At 50.2% G+C, this 19705-nt stretch overlaps 1 protein-coding gene across 2 annotated transcripts in view; it reads left to right on the top strand.

Moving 5' to 3' along the window:
- ERF (ETS2 repressor factor) overlaps positions 1 to 19705 on the top strand; it is a gene marked incomplete at its 5' end in the record, with an annotated part of 34689 nt that overhangs the window by 9034 nt on the left and 5950 nt on the right. The window contains one exon of one of the 2 annotated variants that reach the window (XM_081962240.1): positions 6583 to 6682. The exons of the other annotated variant lie outside the window; for it this stretch is intronic. Within the exon in view, the coding sequence (XP_081818366.1) occupies positions 6583 to 6682 (100 nt within the window). Of the gene's footprint in view, positions 1 to 6582; positions 6683 to 19705 lie in introns of those variants that run through there. 2 annotated transcript variants of the gene reach the window in all.

Genomic DNA, 19705 nt, shown 5'->3' with positions numbered 1-19705 from the left:
ATCTGGTGCTTTCCCAATGTGTTCGGATTAATCCCAGTTTGAGGAAGTGTAAACTGGCCCTTCCTCCTTCCTTTAGTCATTTTACTTCCCTCCAAATCCTTTTCTGGAACTTTACAGTAACCTCCCTTTAAAAAATTCCACTTCCTTTTACACAGTTTCATACCATGACTATTTACTCTGGGAAGGGCAGGTGAAAAGGATGAAATACTACTAAATTTGTTTTAAAAAAAACCTCTTTGAGATGTCTGGGGAGACTTCATCACAAGGCATTGGACTTATTAGGATGAGGGAAGGAGGAAGGAAGGAAGGAAAATAAAAAGGAAGAAAATGCCGGAAGGAAGGAAAAGAAAGTAAAGAGAGGGGAGGGAAGGAAGGAAAAGACAGGAAGGAAGGAAGGAAGGAAGGAAGGAAGGAAGGAAGGAAGGAAGGAAGGAAGGAAGGAAGGAAGGAAGGATCATAATCCTAAGGATTGAAAATCTGGTCTTTTCAACTGAGACATTTAAATGGAATCTGAGAATGGTAGGATTGTACCTGGCTGATATCTCAGGGGATTCCTGATAGGTAGGATAGGAAGCCCCCTCCCCTCCCCTGCCATATTCAAAAGCCCCATTTCCACGAGCCCAAAGGACCTGGGGATGCAAATGGCACCTGAGGCAGGTGGGGTTCACACCCAGCACCAGGCTGTGATGTGGTTTGCTTCCACGTTGGCCAAGCGTGCTGTATAAGCCAAACCAGTGTGATTTGTAAACTGTGGTTTAAGGCTTCTTGGGTCACGAGCAGAGCCAGTTGTGAGTGAATCATTCTTCTCATTTTTGTGCAGCAAGTGACAGTTGCTAAAATCGTTGCTTTCCTTGCTGCTGTTCGGAATTCCCCCTCTGACTTTCTGGTAGTCAACACTTCCTGCCTGCCTGTCTTCCTTCCTTCCTTTTATTTATTTACTTACTCCTATGTTTCTCAACCTTGGCTAGTGGAAGCTGGTGGACTTCAACTCCCAGAATTCCCCAGCCAGCTGGACTGGCTAGAGAATTCTGGGAGTTGAAATCCACCCAGTTTCACTTTCTATAGTTGCCCATCTCAATTCAGTCACTCTGGGCAGCTTGCAATTCTACAATTATAGGTTAAGGTTCCCCTCGCATATATGTGCTAGTTGTTCCCGACTCTAGGGGGCAGTGCTCATCTCCGTTTCAACAGCCAGAACTGTCGGAAGGAGTCTCTGTGGTCATGTGGCCGGCATGACTAAACACTGGAGACACACGGAACGCTGTTCCCTTCCCACCAAAGGTGGTTCCTATTTTTCTACTTGCATTTTTTACATGCTTTCGAACTGCTAGGTTGGCAGAAGCTGAGACAAGTCACGGGAGCTCACTCTGTTATGCGGCGCTAGGGATTTGAACCGGCAACCTTTCTGATCGACAAGCTCAACGTCCTAGCCACTGAGCCACGGCATCCCCTTTTACAATTATAAAAAAATTCAAACCATTTTTAAAAAAAACCCAAACCCTAAAAACCTCCCAAAATACCTACACGCAGCAAACCAAGAGTTAACCAACGAACACTAAAGCCAAGAAACGGGGGGCCCTTCACACATTCCGAGCCCAAAGCTTGGGTACACACAGCCAAGTTTTTAAAGCCTTACGAAAGGCTCACAGGGTTGGAGATCCAGGGATGCAGATTTAGGGATCCAGGATTAGTCCCCCAAATTTAGGGAGTAGGTTCCCCCCAATTGCAAGTCCTCCACAGGCTCCCATTTCTTTGAGTGCAGCTGCAAGATAATTTTGTGCTCTGGGCTGCTGTTCTCTCTCAGGGATTTCTCAGCTAGCTTCCCCCCGCCTCCCCCCCCCCGCCCCATCCTAGCTGTGATCATTGTCTCTCTCGCAGGGCAGCATGGAATCTTCCACACTCCGCAACGTGCCTGGGCAGAGATCCCACCCCGTTTGCATTCTTTCAAATTTGCTGCTGCCTGCTGTATGCCCCGTGGCCCGGGAACAAACAACTGCTCTGCTCCCATCCTCATATGCTGAGTTTTCTCAGGATCCTGGCGAGCCCTGGGGTGACTTCCACCCAGTGCTTTGCCGGAATCGGCCCATTTGGCCTCCCGCACAGAAGCAGCATCCTAACCAATTTTTTTTTTTGCCTTTTCTGGCAAGACGTTCGCCCCAAGTTAGCAGGACTTTTTGTTGTTGTTTTTTGTTCTTTTTTTTTAAAGCTTTGTGCTTCATTTATAGGCCAACTCGAAATTCAGTTCTTCTTCCCCTTTCCGGTAACGTGGATTTGGATGAAGGGCTTTGCAGAAACCGCTGGGATGAAAAGGCAGGACGGAGGCCTATGGTGTGATGTGTTTGGGTGCGCTCAGCTGGCGTGGCCCAGCCTGGCGGTTCGGTTGTGTTCGGCAAGCCTGAGCGATTGGCCTTGTTCGACAACGATTGGCTTCACGGGGTTAGAAACCGAGTGCAAACCGAGTCAGAATGTTTTCAGTACATTCTGTAAGCTTTCCAGAGAGCTTTGGCTATAGGGCAGAATAGAGAATATGTGTATATATAGTAATAATAGTTGCAGATAAAAGACCATTTTTTTTCCTGACAAAGGGGAAAAAATGGTGGTTTTATTGGTACTATATTTATTTAGTCTTCCTTCCTTCCTTTGTTTTCTACCTTTCATTCTTTCCCTCCCTCTCTCCCCTTTTTTCTGTTTCTTTTTTTCTTTACCTTCCTTCCTTCTCTCCTTCTTTCCTTCTGTCTTTCATTTTTTCCTTCCTTCCTACCTTTTTCCCTCCCTCCTCTTTCTTTTTTCTTTGATTCTTTCTCTTTCTTTTCCTTCCTTCCCTCCTTCTTTCCTTGTCTTTCATTTTTTCCTTCCTTCCTTCTTTCCATTTTCCCCTCCCTCCCTCCCTTTCTTTTTTCTTTGATTCTTTCTTTTCCTTCCTTCCCTCCTTTTCCTTGTCTTTCATTTTTTCCTTCCCTTCCTTCCTTTTCTTTCTGCCTCTTTCCTTCTTTCCCTCCCTCTTCCTCCCTTTTTTCTTTTTCCTTCCTTTCTTCTCTTACATTCTTTTCCTTCCTTCCTTCCATCCATCCCTTCCATTCTTTTCCTTCCTTCCTTTATAGCTGCCCATCTCACATGTGTGACCCTGGACAGTTCACCGCATTAAAACAACCCATAAACCCAATGCAACGGTCCATAAAGAACAATTAACTCCCTTAAAACCCAATGGAAGCCAACATTTAGAACCTAAAAAGCGGGTGCAAATGCAAGTCATGTGTGTCTAACCAATGCAGCTTCCTCGTAGGCTTCGAACCACTGCCGGATCCCCAGGCACTTTGATATATTAGTTGATAAAAGTATCTCCCCCCACCTTGGTTTTCTGCATCTCCCAGGACTGTGGGAGTGGGGTCTAACCTCATTTGTGTGGCAGTTCTGCTGCTGGCAGGGCAGGTGCCCTGGAGGTAACTGCCAGGGTCTGCCAGAGTGGTCAAGCCAGTTGTCAAGCATGTCCCCCACCGAAGTTTGATCCCTGCTTAGCTTCAACAAACCTAATAGCATCATGTGCTTTTAGTCCATTGTCTGGACATTCTTCCTTAGCCATTCATCTTATCATCTGCTTTTATACCCTTTCTCTACTCCCCTAGGCTGTTTGCAGAAGGCCTTTTCAGTTCTTTCCTCTTCTCTTCTGCTTTGTTGCCATCACGGACATGTTTGTTTTAAAATCTATGCCTCCAGGGTATTTGCAGCAATAAACCGTAAATCTTTCTCTTTTAAGACCTCAACTCCACATCCTTGCATAGAGACAGTTGCGGTTTGGGCTTCCAATGAGGTCTAGATTCTATCAGCCTCTGGATATAGTATTCCCGATTATGTCAGGCAAAAGGATAATCTACTTGGGCTTCATTCTTGGAAGTCTGCTTCAAAAGCCTCCCACCCCCATCCTCAAACACAACGAGAGGGTGCTTAGCGTTGTTTGCAATTTATTCCTTTGGGCTCTTGGACAGGTTTGTGGTGAAGATACAGGGCCTACAAATATCTCTTGAGATAAACAAAAGCATTGAATGGAAGCACATTGGTTCCTCCTTCTACATTCTTCTGCTCCATCTTCCATCTCTTCTTCCCAGCGATTTGGTTGGATCACACACTTATCGATAGTCCTCTACTTATAACCAGTTGTTTAGTGGCCATTCAAAGTTACAACAGGCCTGAAAAGGCCCCCAAATTCTGATGGTCGTTCCCCCTCTGTGTGGTCACTCGGCAACCAGCCCCCATTTATGGCTGTTTGCTGTGTCTTTCCGTCAAAACGTCTACATTTTACAACATTTTTTCTCCGGAAAACCGGCATTTATTTCCAGTTTTAGCAAAATCGGTCCAGAGCAAACAATTGGTTTGCTTTACGACTGTGGTATTCATTTTACGATGAATGACTTTACGACCGTGCCATTCATTTTACGATGAATGACTTTACGACCGTGCCATTCTTTTTATGGCTAATGGCCACAGCAAAAATTGTCATAAAATGTAGTTGGTCACATGGGTGACCTGTTTTATGACTGATACGACTTACGACCATAATGAGCAGGCCTTTAGGATGGTAAGTGATTGACTACCTGTTGACCAAATGAAAAATTCAGGTGAGGAGGCACATAGCGCAGCATCTGAGAAGCAGGTTATCGGGTAAAATTTCCGAGTTTTACATGAACAATGTATGATTTTTTGCTACGGGACTGAAATTTTAAATTTATTAGGGAATTATGTTGTCGTTCTTATTTATAAAAGGGTTGTTTATATTATGTTTTCTTTTTTAAAGCTACTTTTAGGCCATCTTTAAGGGCACAAAGCCCCCGCAAGGCAGCTATTACAGTACCGTAAAACAGTGGGACAAAATAAACATTAGAATTAATACAATGCAGCGATGGCCATAAAATGTCACACCCAAAAATACCGAGACCAGAAAAACACTATAGTCAAAAACCACAAAAATGAAGAGAAACACATGGAAAACAAATGGAACTCCCCCCCCCCACCTCCCCGAAATCTTGTTATGATGCTCCTAGGAAATATCTGAACTGCCTTTTAGCTCTTAGTTTATTTATTTATTTTAATTTTGTCACAATAGTGATTTGGGAATAATAATCAGGGACTAAGCTGGAGATGGGATGCTACCGGTTCGGTCCGGTTCGGCTGAACTGGTAGTGATATTTTGGCCTGGGTTGCAGAACCGGCAGCGACCCAGGCTGGCCATGCCCCTGAACTGGCATGCGCGAAGAACAATTTACTTTGAATTGCGCACACGCGCGCAGCAAAGCTTGCACAAAGCGAAGCGGTAGCAAAGCGAGTGCAAAGCGAACAGGTAGGAAACCCGGGAGCTACCCACCTCTGGACTAAGTATTTAGTTATGACATTTGTATAACTATTTGTTTTGAGAAAACGGTGATGCAAATGTGTAAGGAAGACACTCTGCCATCCGCAGTTTCATTTTTAGAGAGATAGTGGAAGTGGTTAAATCTCTATTTAAGCTGCAGTCTTGCACCGTTCTGAGACTAAACGCCAAAGACAGCTGCAAGATGCCATTCTCAACAAACACACCCAAGAAAACCTGCCATTCAGACCACAAATGACTTGATTCCTTCTCCTTCCTCTATACCGAGATACTCTCTCCCCGATTTTAAAATGCGGCCCTGCAATCTTTTCTCAGATCAGCGAATTCTGACATTCACCACTACACCAAACTTTGGACTCTATAAATCCCAAATTTTGCAAAGGGGCTCACGATAAGCACACATGGGATTAGCTTCTGCACACACACAATCCTCGACTTACAACCGTTCATCCCGCGACCGTTCGAAATGACCACGGCACTGAGAAAAGTGACTCATGACCGTTTTTTCCACACTTATGGCCATTGCAGCCTCCCCACGGTCAACCGATCGAAATTCAGACGCTTGGCAACTCGCCCCTATTGACGACGGTTGCAGCATCCCGGGGGAGGTCACTTTCGCGACCTCTTGACAAGCCAAGTCAATGGGGGAAGCCAGATTCTCTTAACGACCGCATTATTTGCTTAACGGCCGCAGTGATTCTCACTAAACCACTTTGGCAAGACAGGTCATAAAACGGGGCAAAGCTCAATGAAACCAATGCCTCCTTTAATCATGGAAATGTTGTACTCCGTTGTCGTCGTAAGGTGAGGACTCCCTGTTTCGGGAGTTATGAAATTCATTTCCACCCTGGTGTAAATAAGGTTACATAAGTCTTATTTTCTTCTTTGCTTTCTTTTTTTCCTTCTCAAAGGTTCACACACCTTTTAAGCCGTTGCAAAAAGTCTTCGGGGAGTTTGTCCCGGTTCTCTCTCTCGCGCGCGGGGGCTTCTCTGGCCATCCTCCCGCCACCCTTCATCGCCCCCACCTTCTCCTCCTCCTTCCCCCCCCCCGCCCTCGCAAACAGCCATCCCACCCAAGGTGCCGTCTGCCGCCCCTTTAACTCCCCCCCTCCATATTCGTGAGCTCTGTGGGCGGAGCCGAGGCGGAGAGGCGGGCTTAGCGTGTCTATGGCGACGCGGCGGTGACGTGCGACGGGGGGGCGTGGGCGTCCCGGCTCCATATGAAGCCGAGGGGGGGAAAGGAGGGGGGCCAGAGCCCGAGACCGACCCGGCGGCTGGAGGCTGCGGCGCGAGGAACCATGAAGACCCCGGCGGACGCAGGTGGGGACTGCCGGAGGGTCCCACGTTGATGCTTTCGGGGGTTTCAGCGGGGGGGGGAGGCGGAGGAGGAGGAGGGGGGCGTCTGTCGGTGGATGACCACCAGGACACGTGGGCTGGAAAGTTGGAGGGGATGCAGGCAACTTAACTTCCATCCATTCCCCCTCCGCGGCCCGTCCGTCCTCTGCTCTGCCTCGGCGATCGGAGCGGGGAGGAGGCCGACCCGGGGCGGAGTGGGGACGGACGGGACCTTAGGGGAATGAATGGGTCCGCGGGGCCGAGGCACGGAGGGGAAGGGCTGGCGAGATCGAGGAGCCCGCGGGGGGAGGGGGGAGGGCAGGGGTTGCTCCCTAAAAGAAGAGACCAAATCGGGAAACATCAAAGCGGAGACGGTGGGGGGGGCTCCTCCAAAGGTGCCGACCCCCCCTTTCTCCTCCGCCTCACCTGCCCTCTTGGAGCCGCTGGAGGTGCGGCGGCTGATGGAGATTGTAGTCGCCGGCCTGGCCGGCGCCAGAGGGGGGAGGAAGGGGGGCTTCTGGAGAGGAAGCGGCCGGCGCCTCCGATCCCAAGCGGGACGGGCCGGCAGGGCAGCCGGGAAAGGGGAATGATCCTCGCCTGCCTTCTTGGGTGCAGCAGCCGTAATGGAGGCTCCTGCCGGGAAAGGGTGGGGATGAGTGCTGCGGGCTCTCTCTCTCCCCTTGCTTCCCGGCCGCCTGCCTGCCTGCCTGCCTGCCTAGGCTCGGGCTCCGGCCGACGAAGGGAGACGGGCGGGCAGGAGTGGAGCAGCCCCCCGGGAAGGAAGCACTTAGCCAGGCCGCCCGGAGCGGGAGGCGAGCGGGACGCAGCCCGTTGCAAGGCGCCGGAGTTTGTGCGAAGAGGACCTGTTGCATTCCCCCCCCCCCCGAAGCCCGGCTGTTGCTCGGCTTTGCAAGTCGCCTCGCCTGCTTTTGGGAAGCGGAGGATCGGCTGCCGGAGCCGAGAGGGGGAGGGGATGAATGAATGGGGGCGGCTTTCCCAAGGGGGCGAGCTCAAGCCTCCTGCACCCGCGAAACCCCTCCCTGGTTAAACGCCCCCCACCCCCCAGTTCTGCAACGAGGCTCGCGGGCGGTTTTGAGGGGGCCGCCGAATGAATGGGTTGGCGGAGTTGATTTGAGGGGGTGGATCGCGCGAGGGAGCGAGGCATTGGGGGGGGGAGAAAAGGCCTCGGATCGAGGCTCTTAATCTCTCCCCCCCCCCCTTCCCGCCCCCTCCCCCATCCATGCCGCCAATCACCGGGGGGGAGGGGGAAAGAGAAGACACGGTAGTTTCCTTCTGTCAACTTCTGGCACTTGGAAAGGAGAAGGAAATAAATCCAGATTTGTGAGCGCGTGTTGGTGTGGTGTGTGTATAAGGGGAGGGGGGGGAGATTTGCAGCTTTCAAAGCGGGTTGCACGGAGACCGAGCGCCACGTTGCTGCTCCGCTCAACGAGTTGAAGCGTCCATAGTGAAAAGAGGGGGGGGGCGTAATCCGGAGGCAGGGACAACTCGCTTCCTAGTGAATCTGGCCGATCTTTGGGGAGGGGGTCTCTCTCTCTCTCTCTGCGCCCCCCCCTCTCTATATGAAACGCGGAAGCGCTGCAAAGCTTGGCAAATGAGGGTCCGGGCAGGGGGCGTTGGGGGGGGAGAAGCCGGGCTGTCGTCGGTATTTTTTTATTTCTCTCCCCCCCTTTTTTTTAACACTCTCCCCCTCCCCAATATCGCGGCCCGTTCTCCAGAGTTGTCGGAACGGCCTGTCCCGCGAGTGGGAGGGGGGCGGGGGGGCGGGGAAAAAGTTGCAAAGCTTTTCCGAACTGGCAGTCGGGCGTTTCGAAACAAAACAAAACACACACACGCACACAAAAGCAACTTTTGTTTCCGACCGACAACGCCACAACGTTCCAAAGGTGGGCCGGACCGGGGTGTGGGCCGTGAATAGATGCGTTGAAAATCTGTTTCCCCCCCCCCCAAATCCCCTCCCCCCCAGAGCAGGGACGTCTCTATAAAGATCGGGGAGGGAAGGGGGGGGCGCAAACCGCCGAGATTTATTCGGAACTTTTCACCAAAGTTGCGGCGACCTTAAATCTAACCTCGGTCTTGCCGGAGGGGTGGGTGGGTGGCGGCGGGTTAAACTCTAACCTTAAACCCAGGACTTTAACCCTCTTAAGAAAAGAAATCGGTTGGGGGGGGGGGCTTTGCAAAAGTCCCGCTTTCCTTCCAATCCCACCTCCCCCACGCCAGCTTCTTTCGCCTCGGTTGAAATGTCCCGAGTTGGGTGTAATCCTTGGAGAGGGTTTTTTTTTTTGCCCCCCCCGTGACCCCTCCCCTCCTGCGGGGTTGGATCGGGGTCAGCGCTTACTCTGGGATTCTTGAGTGGGGGGCGCTTTTTTGGGGGGGGGAAACGGCTCTTGGAGGATCTTCCGCGGCGGACTAGTCTCCCCCCCCTCTTTAAAAAAAATAAAGTAAGAGGGTCTCGGTGGACTTCGCACCCGGGAAAAGGGTGTGGGGAGAAGGGAGACCAAAGCTGCGTTTGCATGATGCGTTGGTTGGAAAATGGCTTGGAAAAGAAAAAAAAAAGGGGGGGGACTCGTGTGTGTGTGAATAAGACTTTTCTTTTTGCTTTGCCTTTTTGCAAAAGCTCTGGGGAAGACTTGGATAGATTCTTTCCTCTATTTCCCCCCCTCCTTTTTTTTCTTCCTCTCTCTCTCTCTCTCTCTCTCTCTCTCAATCCCCCTCTCCCCCCCCTCTCTCTGGTTTTGTTCAGTGCTTCCACCCCATCCCCCCTTGGCGCCACCTCCCCCCCCACCCTTCCTTTCCTGATTGTCTGTCTCTTGGAATCTTGTGTGTGTGTCTCTCTCTCTTTTTTGTTGTTGTTGCTTTTTTAAGTGCCTCTTTGCTTCTGTTCAGGCTTGCCCCTTCCCCTTTCTCCCACCTCCTGTTTTCCCAAGCCCCTGCTCTAAACTAGGGTACTTTCTTCTGCCTCTTTTCCCCTGAAACTCTGGGGGAAAAAGTGAATTTTTCTCTCTCTCTCCTTTTAGGCGCCTGTTTAAAACGCAGACAAAACGCGCGCGCACACAGCCACCCCCCCACCCCCAAAATAATAATAATTCTTCGGGCCTCGCCCAGACTGCTAAGGAAATAAATCTGCAACACAGCAACTTTTCCACGCTTGGAGCACCCAGGGCTCCCCCCCTCCCTCTCCCCTTTCTGGTCTTTGCAGCCACTTTTCATTTTCCTAGAGCCTGAAATACTTCACACACAGACACACCAAAAAAAGTGTGTGTGTGGGTTTTCAGCCACAGCTTTGGGAGTGTGTGGTGATGGAAAAGGGGGCATACCCAACCGTTGTCTGGTAACATTGTGTGGTGTGGTGGGTTTTGGTTTTTTTTTTTTTAATTATTTTTAATTTATTTTGCCTCCCACCCTTTGGCTGCAAGCAGAAAGTCTGTGATGTGGGTTCTTTTTTTTTTTTCCCTGGGTGTAGCGCCCCCCCCTTTCACTCAAAGGCAAGAGAATGCTGTGCTTGTGTGTGTGTGTGTGTGTATCTTTAAGAGGGCTGTTGGCATTGGGGAGTGATGTAATATTAAGGGTTTTTTTTCCCCTCTCTCTCTCTCTCTCTCTCTCTTTCTAAAGCTGGGATTGAATTCCAGCCCTTTTAGCTTCTGGCTCCGGGGATTAGTCACAGGGGTGGTGTGGTTTAGAGTGTGTTAAGGAGGGGGGGCATGCTTTAAAGAGATACCAACACGATTTCTAGTTCTCTCTTCTACCCCCCTCCTCTTTTTTTGTGTGTGTGTGTTTATTTTATTTTTTATTTTTTTTGTCTGGCTGCGCGCATCATCTTCCAGGAAATCCTCAACAAATAATTATGGTCCAAAATAGACCTTCGTTCCTAAGGAAGTCAAATCCTGCAGAACTGGCTTTGAGGTAGCAAACCAGACAGAAGTGAGGGAGGGGGAAGAGAGAGAGAGAGAGAGAGAGAGAAGAAAAGTGTCTTAAGATGGAGTCCCCTTTCAGCTGAGGTTTGAAATTTAAAATATATATATATATACATATTAAACTCTGGCACATGTGAGTGCCGTTTGGAGCCCACAGACACTCAAGCTCCCACACACGCCTTCAACTTCTCAGTGGAAAATATGAACTGCCGGGCAGAAAGCCTGTTTAAAAAAAAAAAAAAGTTGGATGCCGGGATTGGAAACACTCACCGCATATGTGTGGCGTGGCCGCGTAGCTGCGCTTACCAAAGCAGGGGGCCCCTAGTTACTCTCAGCCCCTCCGCTGAGTAACTTGGAAGGTTGTGCATCCCATCTCGGGATGGGACGGGAGTTGGACTGCTTCCCTTCCTGGAGGTGTGTGGCCCGTTGAGCCCCCATACGAAGCCATGACGCAGTCTTGTTGGGTGGGTAAATGGTTGGGCGGGGTAACTGAGACCCCCGAAAAATGGGGAGAGGGAGATGGCAGTAATTGGATCCTTCGGTCTCCAACATGATGTCTTAGGTGCCAGTCCCAAAATTGATATAATATATAATATAATATTATATATGTGTGTGTGTGTGTATGTATGTATGTATGTGTATATATATATATATATATATATATATGTGTGTGTGTGTGTGTGTGTGTGTTGTATTTGTGCTGATAAATAAAGGGAGACTAGTACAGATATACATATATGTGTGTGTGTGTGTGTGTGTGTGTGTGTATTTGTGTTACAACCCCTGGTATGCCCAATATTTATCAGCACAAATACAACACACACACACACATATATATGCATAAGTCCTCATGTAGGAGAACTAAGGATCTCTCCATCTTTTTGGGGTCCCAGTCCTTATAGGGACCCCATATGGGGACGGACCCCCAAAAGATGGGGAGAGGAGCGATCAGATCCTTACTTCTCCTACATGAGCACTTGTGGGGAATTGTTGGGAACTAGAGCCTCCCCCGAAAAAAAAATTGGGGAGGGAGAGATGGCAGCAATTGGTTTGCACACAAACACTTATTGAGTGGGTGATTGTTGGGGATAATGGGGGAATCCCCCCTCCCCCAAATATGAGGCGGGGGAGATGACCGTGATCTTTGGCTCTCCTACACAAAGTTTTGTTGAGAGGTGAATTGTTGGGAAGACCGGGACCCCCCCAAGAGATGCAGAGGAGGAGAGACGGCAGCCATCCTGCACAAGGTCTTGTTGAATAGATACTTGTTGGGGAATCTGGGACACCCCCCCCCCCACTCCCCAAATGGGAAGGTGGAGATGGCAGCCCTCAGATCTTTCTTCCCCTCTTCCCAGAACTCAGCAGAAGACCTGGATGGGTGGCAAAGGACTTGTCATGGCCTCTGTGGTGGAGCCTCCTGGTTGTCTCGTCTTCTCCCTCCCCACACCCTGGCGCTGGTCTGGGGTTGGTTTGTGCCAGGCCTGGGGGCAATGCCAGCCAACAGACGGTGGCGTGTTGTTTTTTTGTACTACCTCCTCCCTCTGGGCTTGGCAAAGACGGTGGTTGAGTTGGTGGAGATATGCTGGCAATGGCGTGGGAGGTGTGGCGGAGGGAATCTAAGGGAATATTCTGCAGGCTCCCTCTTCTACCTTGGAGGTGGGAACAAATAGACCCCAGAACTTTTTTGGGGGGGAGGGGGGGAAAAGGATGATGCCATGTGCGTGTTTGGGTGTGTGGGGTTGAAGGGTAGGATTCTGTAGGGCAGGGGAGGTTTTAGGGTGACAAACTTGCTACTATGTCCTCTGGGCTTCCTTCGTTCAGATTGCCAAAATATTTTTTTTTAAATTAATAAGACGAGACGTGACTGTTGAGAGTCCAGCTTTATGATGATGGTGATGATTTCTTTCAAAGGTTTGCTGCATTTCCACCACCACCCCCAATCTCCTTCTGCTTCAGCCTGATCCAGCATGAAGGGAATGAGATAACTGGGAAAAAGGGGGCTTATGAATTGTCCCAAAGGCGCTTTTTGGAAAAGACAATCAGGACTTTCTTGAAGACGTTTCGCTTCTCCCCCAAGAAGCTTCTTCAGTTCGGAGTGACTTCTGACTCGGTCAGAAGGGAAGAGGCATCTTGGAGGAGAAGCGAAATCTCTTCAAGGAAAAACAAAACCGGGTTGCCTTTTGAAAAAGCATCTTTGGGGCAATCATGACGGGGGTGATTGAGAATCTCCGTAGACACGTGGCTGTTGACTGGTAAGAGGATTGTAAAGCAGGGGACAAGAAAATAGGCCTCTCCCAACCCCCTCCCTCCTCCTGATCAGCCGTAAGAACAGGAAGGTGAAGGTGTTCCTCTGGGAAGCTCCTCCTGAGCCACAGCCTCAGATCAGGCCAGGCCTGGGAGATCCATGGATGGAGCAGGGATTTGGAAAAGGCTGACTGTTTTAGCGATTCAATCGATCAATCAGAATAGAGCTGGAAGGGACCTTAGAGATCTTCTGGTCCAACCTCTGCTGCTCAAGGAGGAGACCCCCATGTCATTCCAGACAAGTGGCTGTCCAGTCACTTCTTAAAAACCTCCAGTGATGGAGCACCCCACAACTTCTGGAGGCAACCTCTGCTCCCCTGGTCCTCACCGTTAAGAAGTTTCTCCTTAAATTCCAAGTTGCTTCTCTCCTTGATTGGTTTCCATCCGTTGCTTTTTGTCTTGCCTTCTGACGCTTTGGAAAATAAGTGGATCCCCTCTTTCTTTGTGGCAGACCCTCAAATGCTGGAAGACTGCTATTATCGTGAAAGAAACCCACCCACCCACTCCCGCCCACCTAGTCTTTCTTTTCTCTAGACTAGCCAAACCCAATGTTTTAGTCTCTGGGCCTTCGATCATCGTAGTCGCTCTTCTCTGCACTTTTTCCAAAGCTTCAACTTTTTCTTTTCTTTTTTTGGTAACGTGGTGACCAAAACTGGATGCATGCAGTATTCCAGATGTGGCCCTTCCTAAGGATTTGTAGTACGGCCTTCTTTCATCTCTGGCTCCCTAAAGGTTTTGGGAATGCAAACGTTGGGGCAAATGAGTCCCAATGATTATGGAAGCTGTCAATTTAGGACAATTGGACAAGCTTTCTCTTTGGCCCCCAGGAACCGTGCCGCTGGCCCAATGGTGGGTTCCAGATCCCGGTGCAACTGGTACAGTGCAATGGGGCCGGGAGTCCACCACATGAATGCAGGCAGTGTGCCCGTGCGTACTTATGCTCCACGACACCTCCGCAATGCTCCAGCTGCTTGGCGGAGCGTCGCATAGGCGCCGTACGCTCCGTGCGCGGAATCCTCGAACAGTCCAAATGCAAGTAAGGAGCGCGGGTGGCCCGTCTGGAGCATCGTACCAGAATGGTACCTGGTGCTCTTGGCTGGCACTGGTATACCCATACAGGGGCGTACCGGTCATAACCCACCACTGTGCTGGCCAAACGTCCAGATGTTTCATTTCAAATAACTTGTGAGTGTGCAAGATGGCAGGTTTGTGCTATCTTTGCCATCTTCTTCCTTCTCTTGACGAGATAGAGGTTTCCCTGAACTGTTAATTCAGATAGCCGTTCAGATGGGTCTATCCATACCGAAGGGATGGATGAATTGGCCACATTTGCTGCTTTCCTCCCTGCATCTCCCCGTTCATAAGCTACAGATTGGACCAACCTTTAAAGGAGTCGCCCAACCCATCCACTGTTTTCTCATCTGTGGGGAGCAACGTGTCTCCCCCCCGGCTGAGCGAGAATTGTTTTGGTGAGCCAATCAATAAAAGATGGAAACAGAATAATCGACTTCCCGCTGGACCACACCAAGGCCCTTCCTGGACCGTGTGTCTCCGGGGATAGCGGAGCTTGTTTACAAGTGTAGTCTTCAGAAGCGGAATGACGTTTTCCAGTCCCAAAATAGCTTTATTTTGTCTCGAACACCTCATTTTGCTTCCCATGCATTGGGAGTTATTCCCCCCCCTTAGGGGTCAGTTCTGTCTTTTTAAAGTTTTGGCCCATGGAAACTACTTCCATTGTCTTTCGCAGTTTTCCATCGTTGCGGCCTATGCAACCCAAACCTTCAGATCAGTGATTCAAAACTTAAGTTTTTTTTAAAGGTTTCGAGTTCTCCCCTGGGTCTAATACTCTGTGTTGTGGATAACTCCAGACGTCCTGAAGCCAAATATATACATCTATGTATAGAATGCTTTCCTATTTTTGCATGCGTTCTGGCCGCACACAGGACCCATCATATATCCTAAAAAAGAAACTGCAGGCCGTCTCATTTCTGGGGAAAGGCCAGGAAGAGCGCAGGGTACCCCTTCCTTTGTTTTCGTTTTGCTAAAGATATAAAAACAGAACCTGTGTGGCTTACGCTGTGATACATCCTGGTTTGTTTGCCCCCAATGTCTTCAATAAGCACCCCTAGCAAGCCAGGTTTTGGAGAGACGCAGCGTGGAAGCCCGGCCTGTTGAATGCATTGGGAGTCCCGCTGGATCAGGGCCGAAAATATTATTTCAAGCCCCACCCCTCACATCTCTTTTGCCCTGCAAAAAGTTGTACTACCCTGTCTCCCCGAAAATCAGCCCTCCCTGCATAATAAGCCCAATCGGGCTTTTGAGCATGTGCGCTAAAATCAGCCCTCCCTGAAAATATTTAAACGCACGGGCAGCCATGAGGTGACCACACTCGCCACCTCCTGCACCTCACAAATAATAAGACCTCCCCGAAAATAAGCCCAAGTGCTTATTTCGGCGGTGGGTGGGTGTCAAAAGAAAATAAGACCCTGTCTTATTTTCGGGGAAACACGGTAGGCTTAAACCTGATGGATGATGCCTTAGTGGGGATCCCCTGGTGTAGGTGATAACAAACCCCCGTGCTTTCAATTCAATTAAAAGGGGGGGGGGTTGTCCTGGGATGTCCATGCAGAGGAATGCTATGATTGTCACAGTCACATGAGATGAGGGGGTGGGGGGGAGCCTGTTTCACACACACACACACACACACACACACACACACACCGGGAAGACGTCGTCGTCATTTGGATGGTGGTGGAAGACCGCACCGGCGTATCTGGCAGCACCAGCCTGAGAACAGTAATCCATTCAATGGGGCTGGGCAGCTGAATGTCACGGTCTCTCCACTACCACCACCCCTTCTTCCCCCTGCCTTGCTAATTAGTGAGAACAGGCTGTGTGTGTGTGAGAGAGAGAGAGAAACAGAGGGAGGGAGGGAGAGAAAGAGAATATGAGAGAGAGAGAGAGAGGAACATGATGGAGGAAGAGCAGAGTTCATGGGTCACTGTTTTCCTCTAATAGCGCTCTCTCTTTCTCTCTCTCATCCTCTTGTTCTCCAAGCTCACCACAACTGGCAGATGAGGGTCTGAAGTATGCATAGAGCCATGGATTGGGCAGGGAGCTTCCTACTTCCCAACGTTGCCTCTTTCGGAGGCTCCGGTGGGCCCCGACTCTCTCTCTCTCTCTCTCCCTCCCTCCCTCCCTCCCTCCCTCCCTCCCTCTCTCTCTCTCTCTCTCTCTCTCTCTCTCTCGTTGCTTTGCGCTTGCAACTCTTGTGTCCTCACGTCTCCCCTTGGGCTCCGAGAGCTGGCGTGAACTTCCCACGCCAGCCAGCCCCTGCAGAGGTATGAGGAGGCCGATGTCCCCACGTCCAGCACGTGCGCCTCCTCCTCCTCCTCCTCTTCTTTGTTGGGGGCTTGGAAGACAGCGCAGTTTGTGGGGTGCTCCTGGCTGTCGCTCCTGGGGTGCTGCCCAGTTCATGCTGTCTCTCTCTCTCTCTCTCTCTCTCTCTCTCTCTCTTGCTTCCTCCCGTTTTATTTTTAGCTGTTGCCTCCCTTGCCGTTGCCTGTTGCTTGGAGACTGGTGCTGTGCCTTTTTGTGTGTGTGTGTGCATGGTGTGTGTGTGTGTGTGTGTGTGTGTGAGAGAGAGAGAGAGAGAGAGAGAGAGAGAGAGAGTACTGCGTGCGGTGGTGGTGGGGGGTCTTTTTCGGTCTTGTGGTGCCAAGAAGCAAGGAAGAGGGAAGGATGCTGAATTGCATTTGTAAGGGTGGGTGGGTGGGGGCACCACTCCATTTGGCCCGAGTGCAACTCTTCCCTTGGTGGGCATGGGTGGGGGGGAGATGCAGTTGAGGCATGCCAGCCCCCCCCCCCCCCCCAGGTTGCAGTGTGTGGGATTGGCTCTAGCCCTCCCACCCTTCGCTCCAGATGACATCACCATCCTAATGGCTCGGTCTTACACTGATGCCCTTGAACTGGCGCCCGCGTCCCTGGCCTCCATTACAGGGGCCTGAATTATTGATGGGCTCAGAGCGCCTGGGGTTTGGGAAATGGGAAACCACAGCCCCCCCTCCCCACTCCTCCTCCTCCCTCCCCACCAAGCTCGGACACCCTCCCTGAAGGCATTGGGCACAGCCTCAGCAGTTTCAGCCAAGGAGAAATAAAAGCATTGGGGCTTGGTTCTCTCTCTCTCTCTCTCTCTCTCTCTCTCTCTCCCTCTCTCTCTCTCCCTCCCTCCCTCCCTCCCTCCCCCCTGGGCCACAGGCAGTCTGAGTTCAGACAACACACACTCCGCCAGAGTTTCCCTCCCCGGGGTGGAGATGCATGCACCAGATGGGAAGCCCTGAAACATGTACAGGTAGTTAGCTCAGGAGCTAAGATACTGAGCTTGTCGATCAGAAAGGTCGGCGGTTTGAATCCCTAGCGCCGCATAATGGAGTGAGCTCCCGTGACTTGTCCCAGCTTCTGCCAACTTAGTAGTTCGAAAGCATGTAAAAATGCAAGTAGAAAAATAGGAACCACCTTTGGTGGAAAAGGAACAGCTTTCCATGCGTCTTCGGCGTTTAGTTATGCAGACCACATGACCACGGAGACATCTTCGGACAGCGCTGGCTCTTCGGCTTTGAATCGGAGATGAGCAATGCCCCCTAGAGTCCGGAACGACTAGCACTTATGTGGAGGGGAAACTTTTACCTTTAGTTCTGGACTTACGACCACGGTTGAAGCCAAATTTTACATGGCTTAAGCAACAAGACCGTTCACAAGTGAGTTTTTGCCCTTTTATACGACCTTTCTTGCTACGGTTAAGGGAATTTATCTTGCTAAGCAAGACATTGGTTAAATGAGCCTTGCCCCATTTTACGACCATTCTCGCCACAGGTGCTAAGCGGTGGTTCAGTTAGTAGCAATGTTGCTAAGTGAATCTGGCTTCCCCTTTACACTTTGCTTGTCCATCATAAAAGGGGATCATATGTTTCCAGCACATCGCAACAGTCATAAATATGAGCCAGGGGCCAAGCATCCGAATTTTTGATTGCATGACTCTGGGGATGCTGTAATGTTATTAAGTGTGAAAAATGGTCCTAAATCAATTTTTTTCCAGTGCTGACACAACTTGCAGTGTCACCAAATGAATAGTTGTAATTCAAGGACTACTTGTGTACAGTATAAGGTTTATCCCCTCGCACATATGTGCTAGTCATTCCTGACTCTAGGGGGCGATGCTCATCTCTGTTTCAAAGCCGGAGAGCTAGTGCTGTCCGAAGACGTCTCCGTGGTCAATTGGCCGGCATGACTCAACACCGAAAGCGCATGGAACGCTGTTCCCTTCCCACCAAAGGTGGCCCCTATTTTTCTACTTGCATTTTTATGTGCTTTCAAACTGCTAGGTTGGCAGAAGCTGGGCAACGCTAGGGATTCGAACCACTGAACTAGCCACTGAGCCACCGCGTCCCGTTGGTATAAGGTTTATACCAACCTTGAAAAGGGGGATTTAAGACCCAAGATTTTAAGTTCCAACAGTTGGGCCCCCTTCGCAGTTCAGTGACCAAATTTTGTACCCTTGGCAACTTGGCTAAATTTATATCCGTTTCCGGTGCCTTGTGGCAGCGTGGCTGAATTGTACAAAGCATTGGTTCGTTTAATGACCGCAGTGTTTGCTTTACAGCTGCTGCAAAAAACAGTTATATGTCGAAGACTGCCTATACGACAAAATATGTCAAAACCTTTACCCAGGTTTAGCAAAAGCACACTTGTGATTTTACACTTCAGTGTAATAAATGCTTGCCGTAACTTCACAGGTGTGTTGTAGAAAGTCTAGATTGCACGACAATTCTTTCGAAGAGAAGTACAGCTAGTCCTCAACTTACAACAGTTTGTTTAGTGACTGCTCAGAATTACTAGTTACTGAAAAAAAGTGACAGTCATTTTTCAAACCGATGCCGGTTCCAACCTCCCCTTATTCAAGTGGTCATAATTCAAGACGCTTGGCAATTTGACTCGTATTTATGGCAGTTGCATTATCCCCGGGTCATGTGATTCCCGGCCGACAAGAAAAGTCAATGGGAGAGACTGATTCACTTAACAATGGCGTTACTCACTTATCGACTGCGGCGATTCACTTAGCAACGGTAGCAATCAAGGTGGTAAAATAGGGACAAAACTCACTGAATAAATGTCTTGCTTAGGGACATAGATTTTTGGGCTCGGTTGCGGTCATAAGTCGAGGACTCCCTGTATATTATCGTGATGCTGGCTAGGGGAATGCTGGGAGTTGACCTCCCCACATCTTTAAAAGGGTTGAGAAACGTTTTAGAGCAAATGGGTCTGGGGGTGTACAAAATCCCAAGATATAATGGCTGCAATCATGAGATGAGAGACTGCCCTTTTTTAGGGGGGTGGGGGGCTGCACTGTGTTGAGTTAGATTTCTCCAACCAGAGCTGCAGAAACACAGCCAGCTGGGAAGGGAAGACCCCTCCCCAAATGGCTGAGAAAGGCCAGCTTCCTCCTCTCCTCCTACAGCGAGGACTGCTGGTGCTGGGAAGGTTGTTTATGAAACAATGGGAGAGGCCCCCATCTTGAGGAGTCCCACGGCGGCCTTTATTTGTGACTTCCTGTTTGGAGGGAGAGACGAGACGGGACGGGACGGGACAGAGGGGCCTTGTAAAAACTTTTAGAGGAGGGGGCTGAATTGCATCGCCGGTGCACTCTTGCAAGATGTAGTGCACACACAGACACTCCTCCTGTTTCTTTCTACCCCGATTTTGGGGGCGGGGGGGG

This window comes from Natrix helvetica, assembly GCF_964273705.1.
Source record: "Natrix helvetica genome assembly, chromosome: 9".
NCBI lineage: Eukaryota > Metazoa > Chordata > Lepidosauria > Squamata > Natricidae > Natrix > Natrix helvetica.
This window is presented reverse-complemented; position numbering and strand designations above follow the sequence as displayed.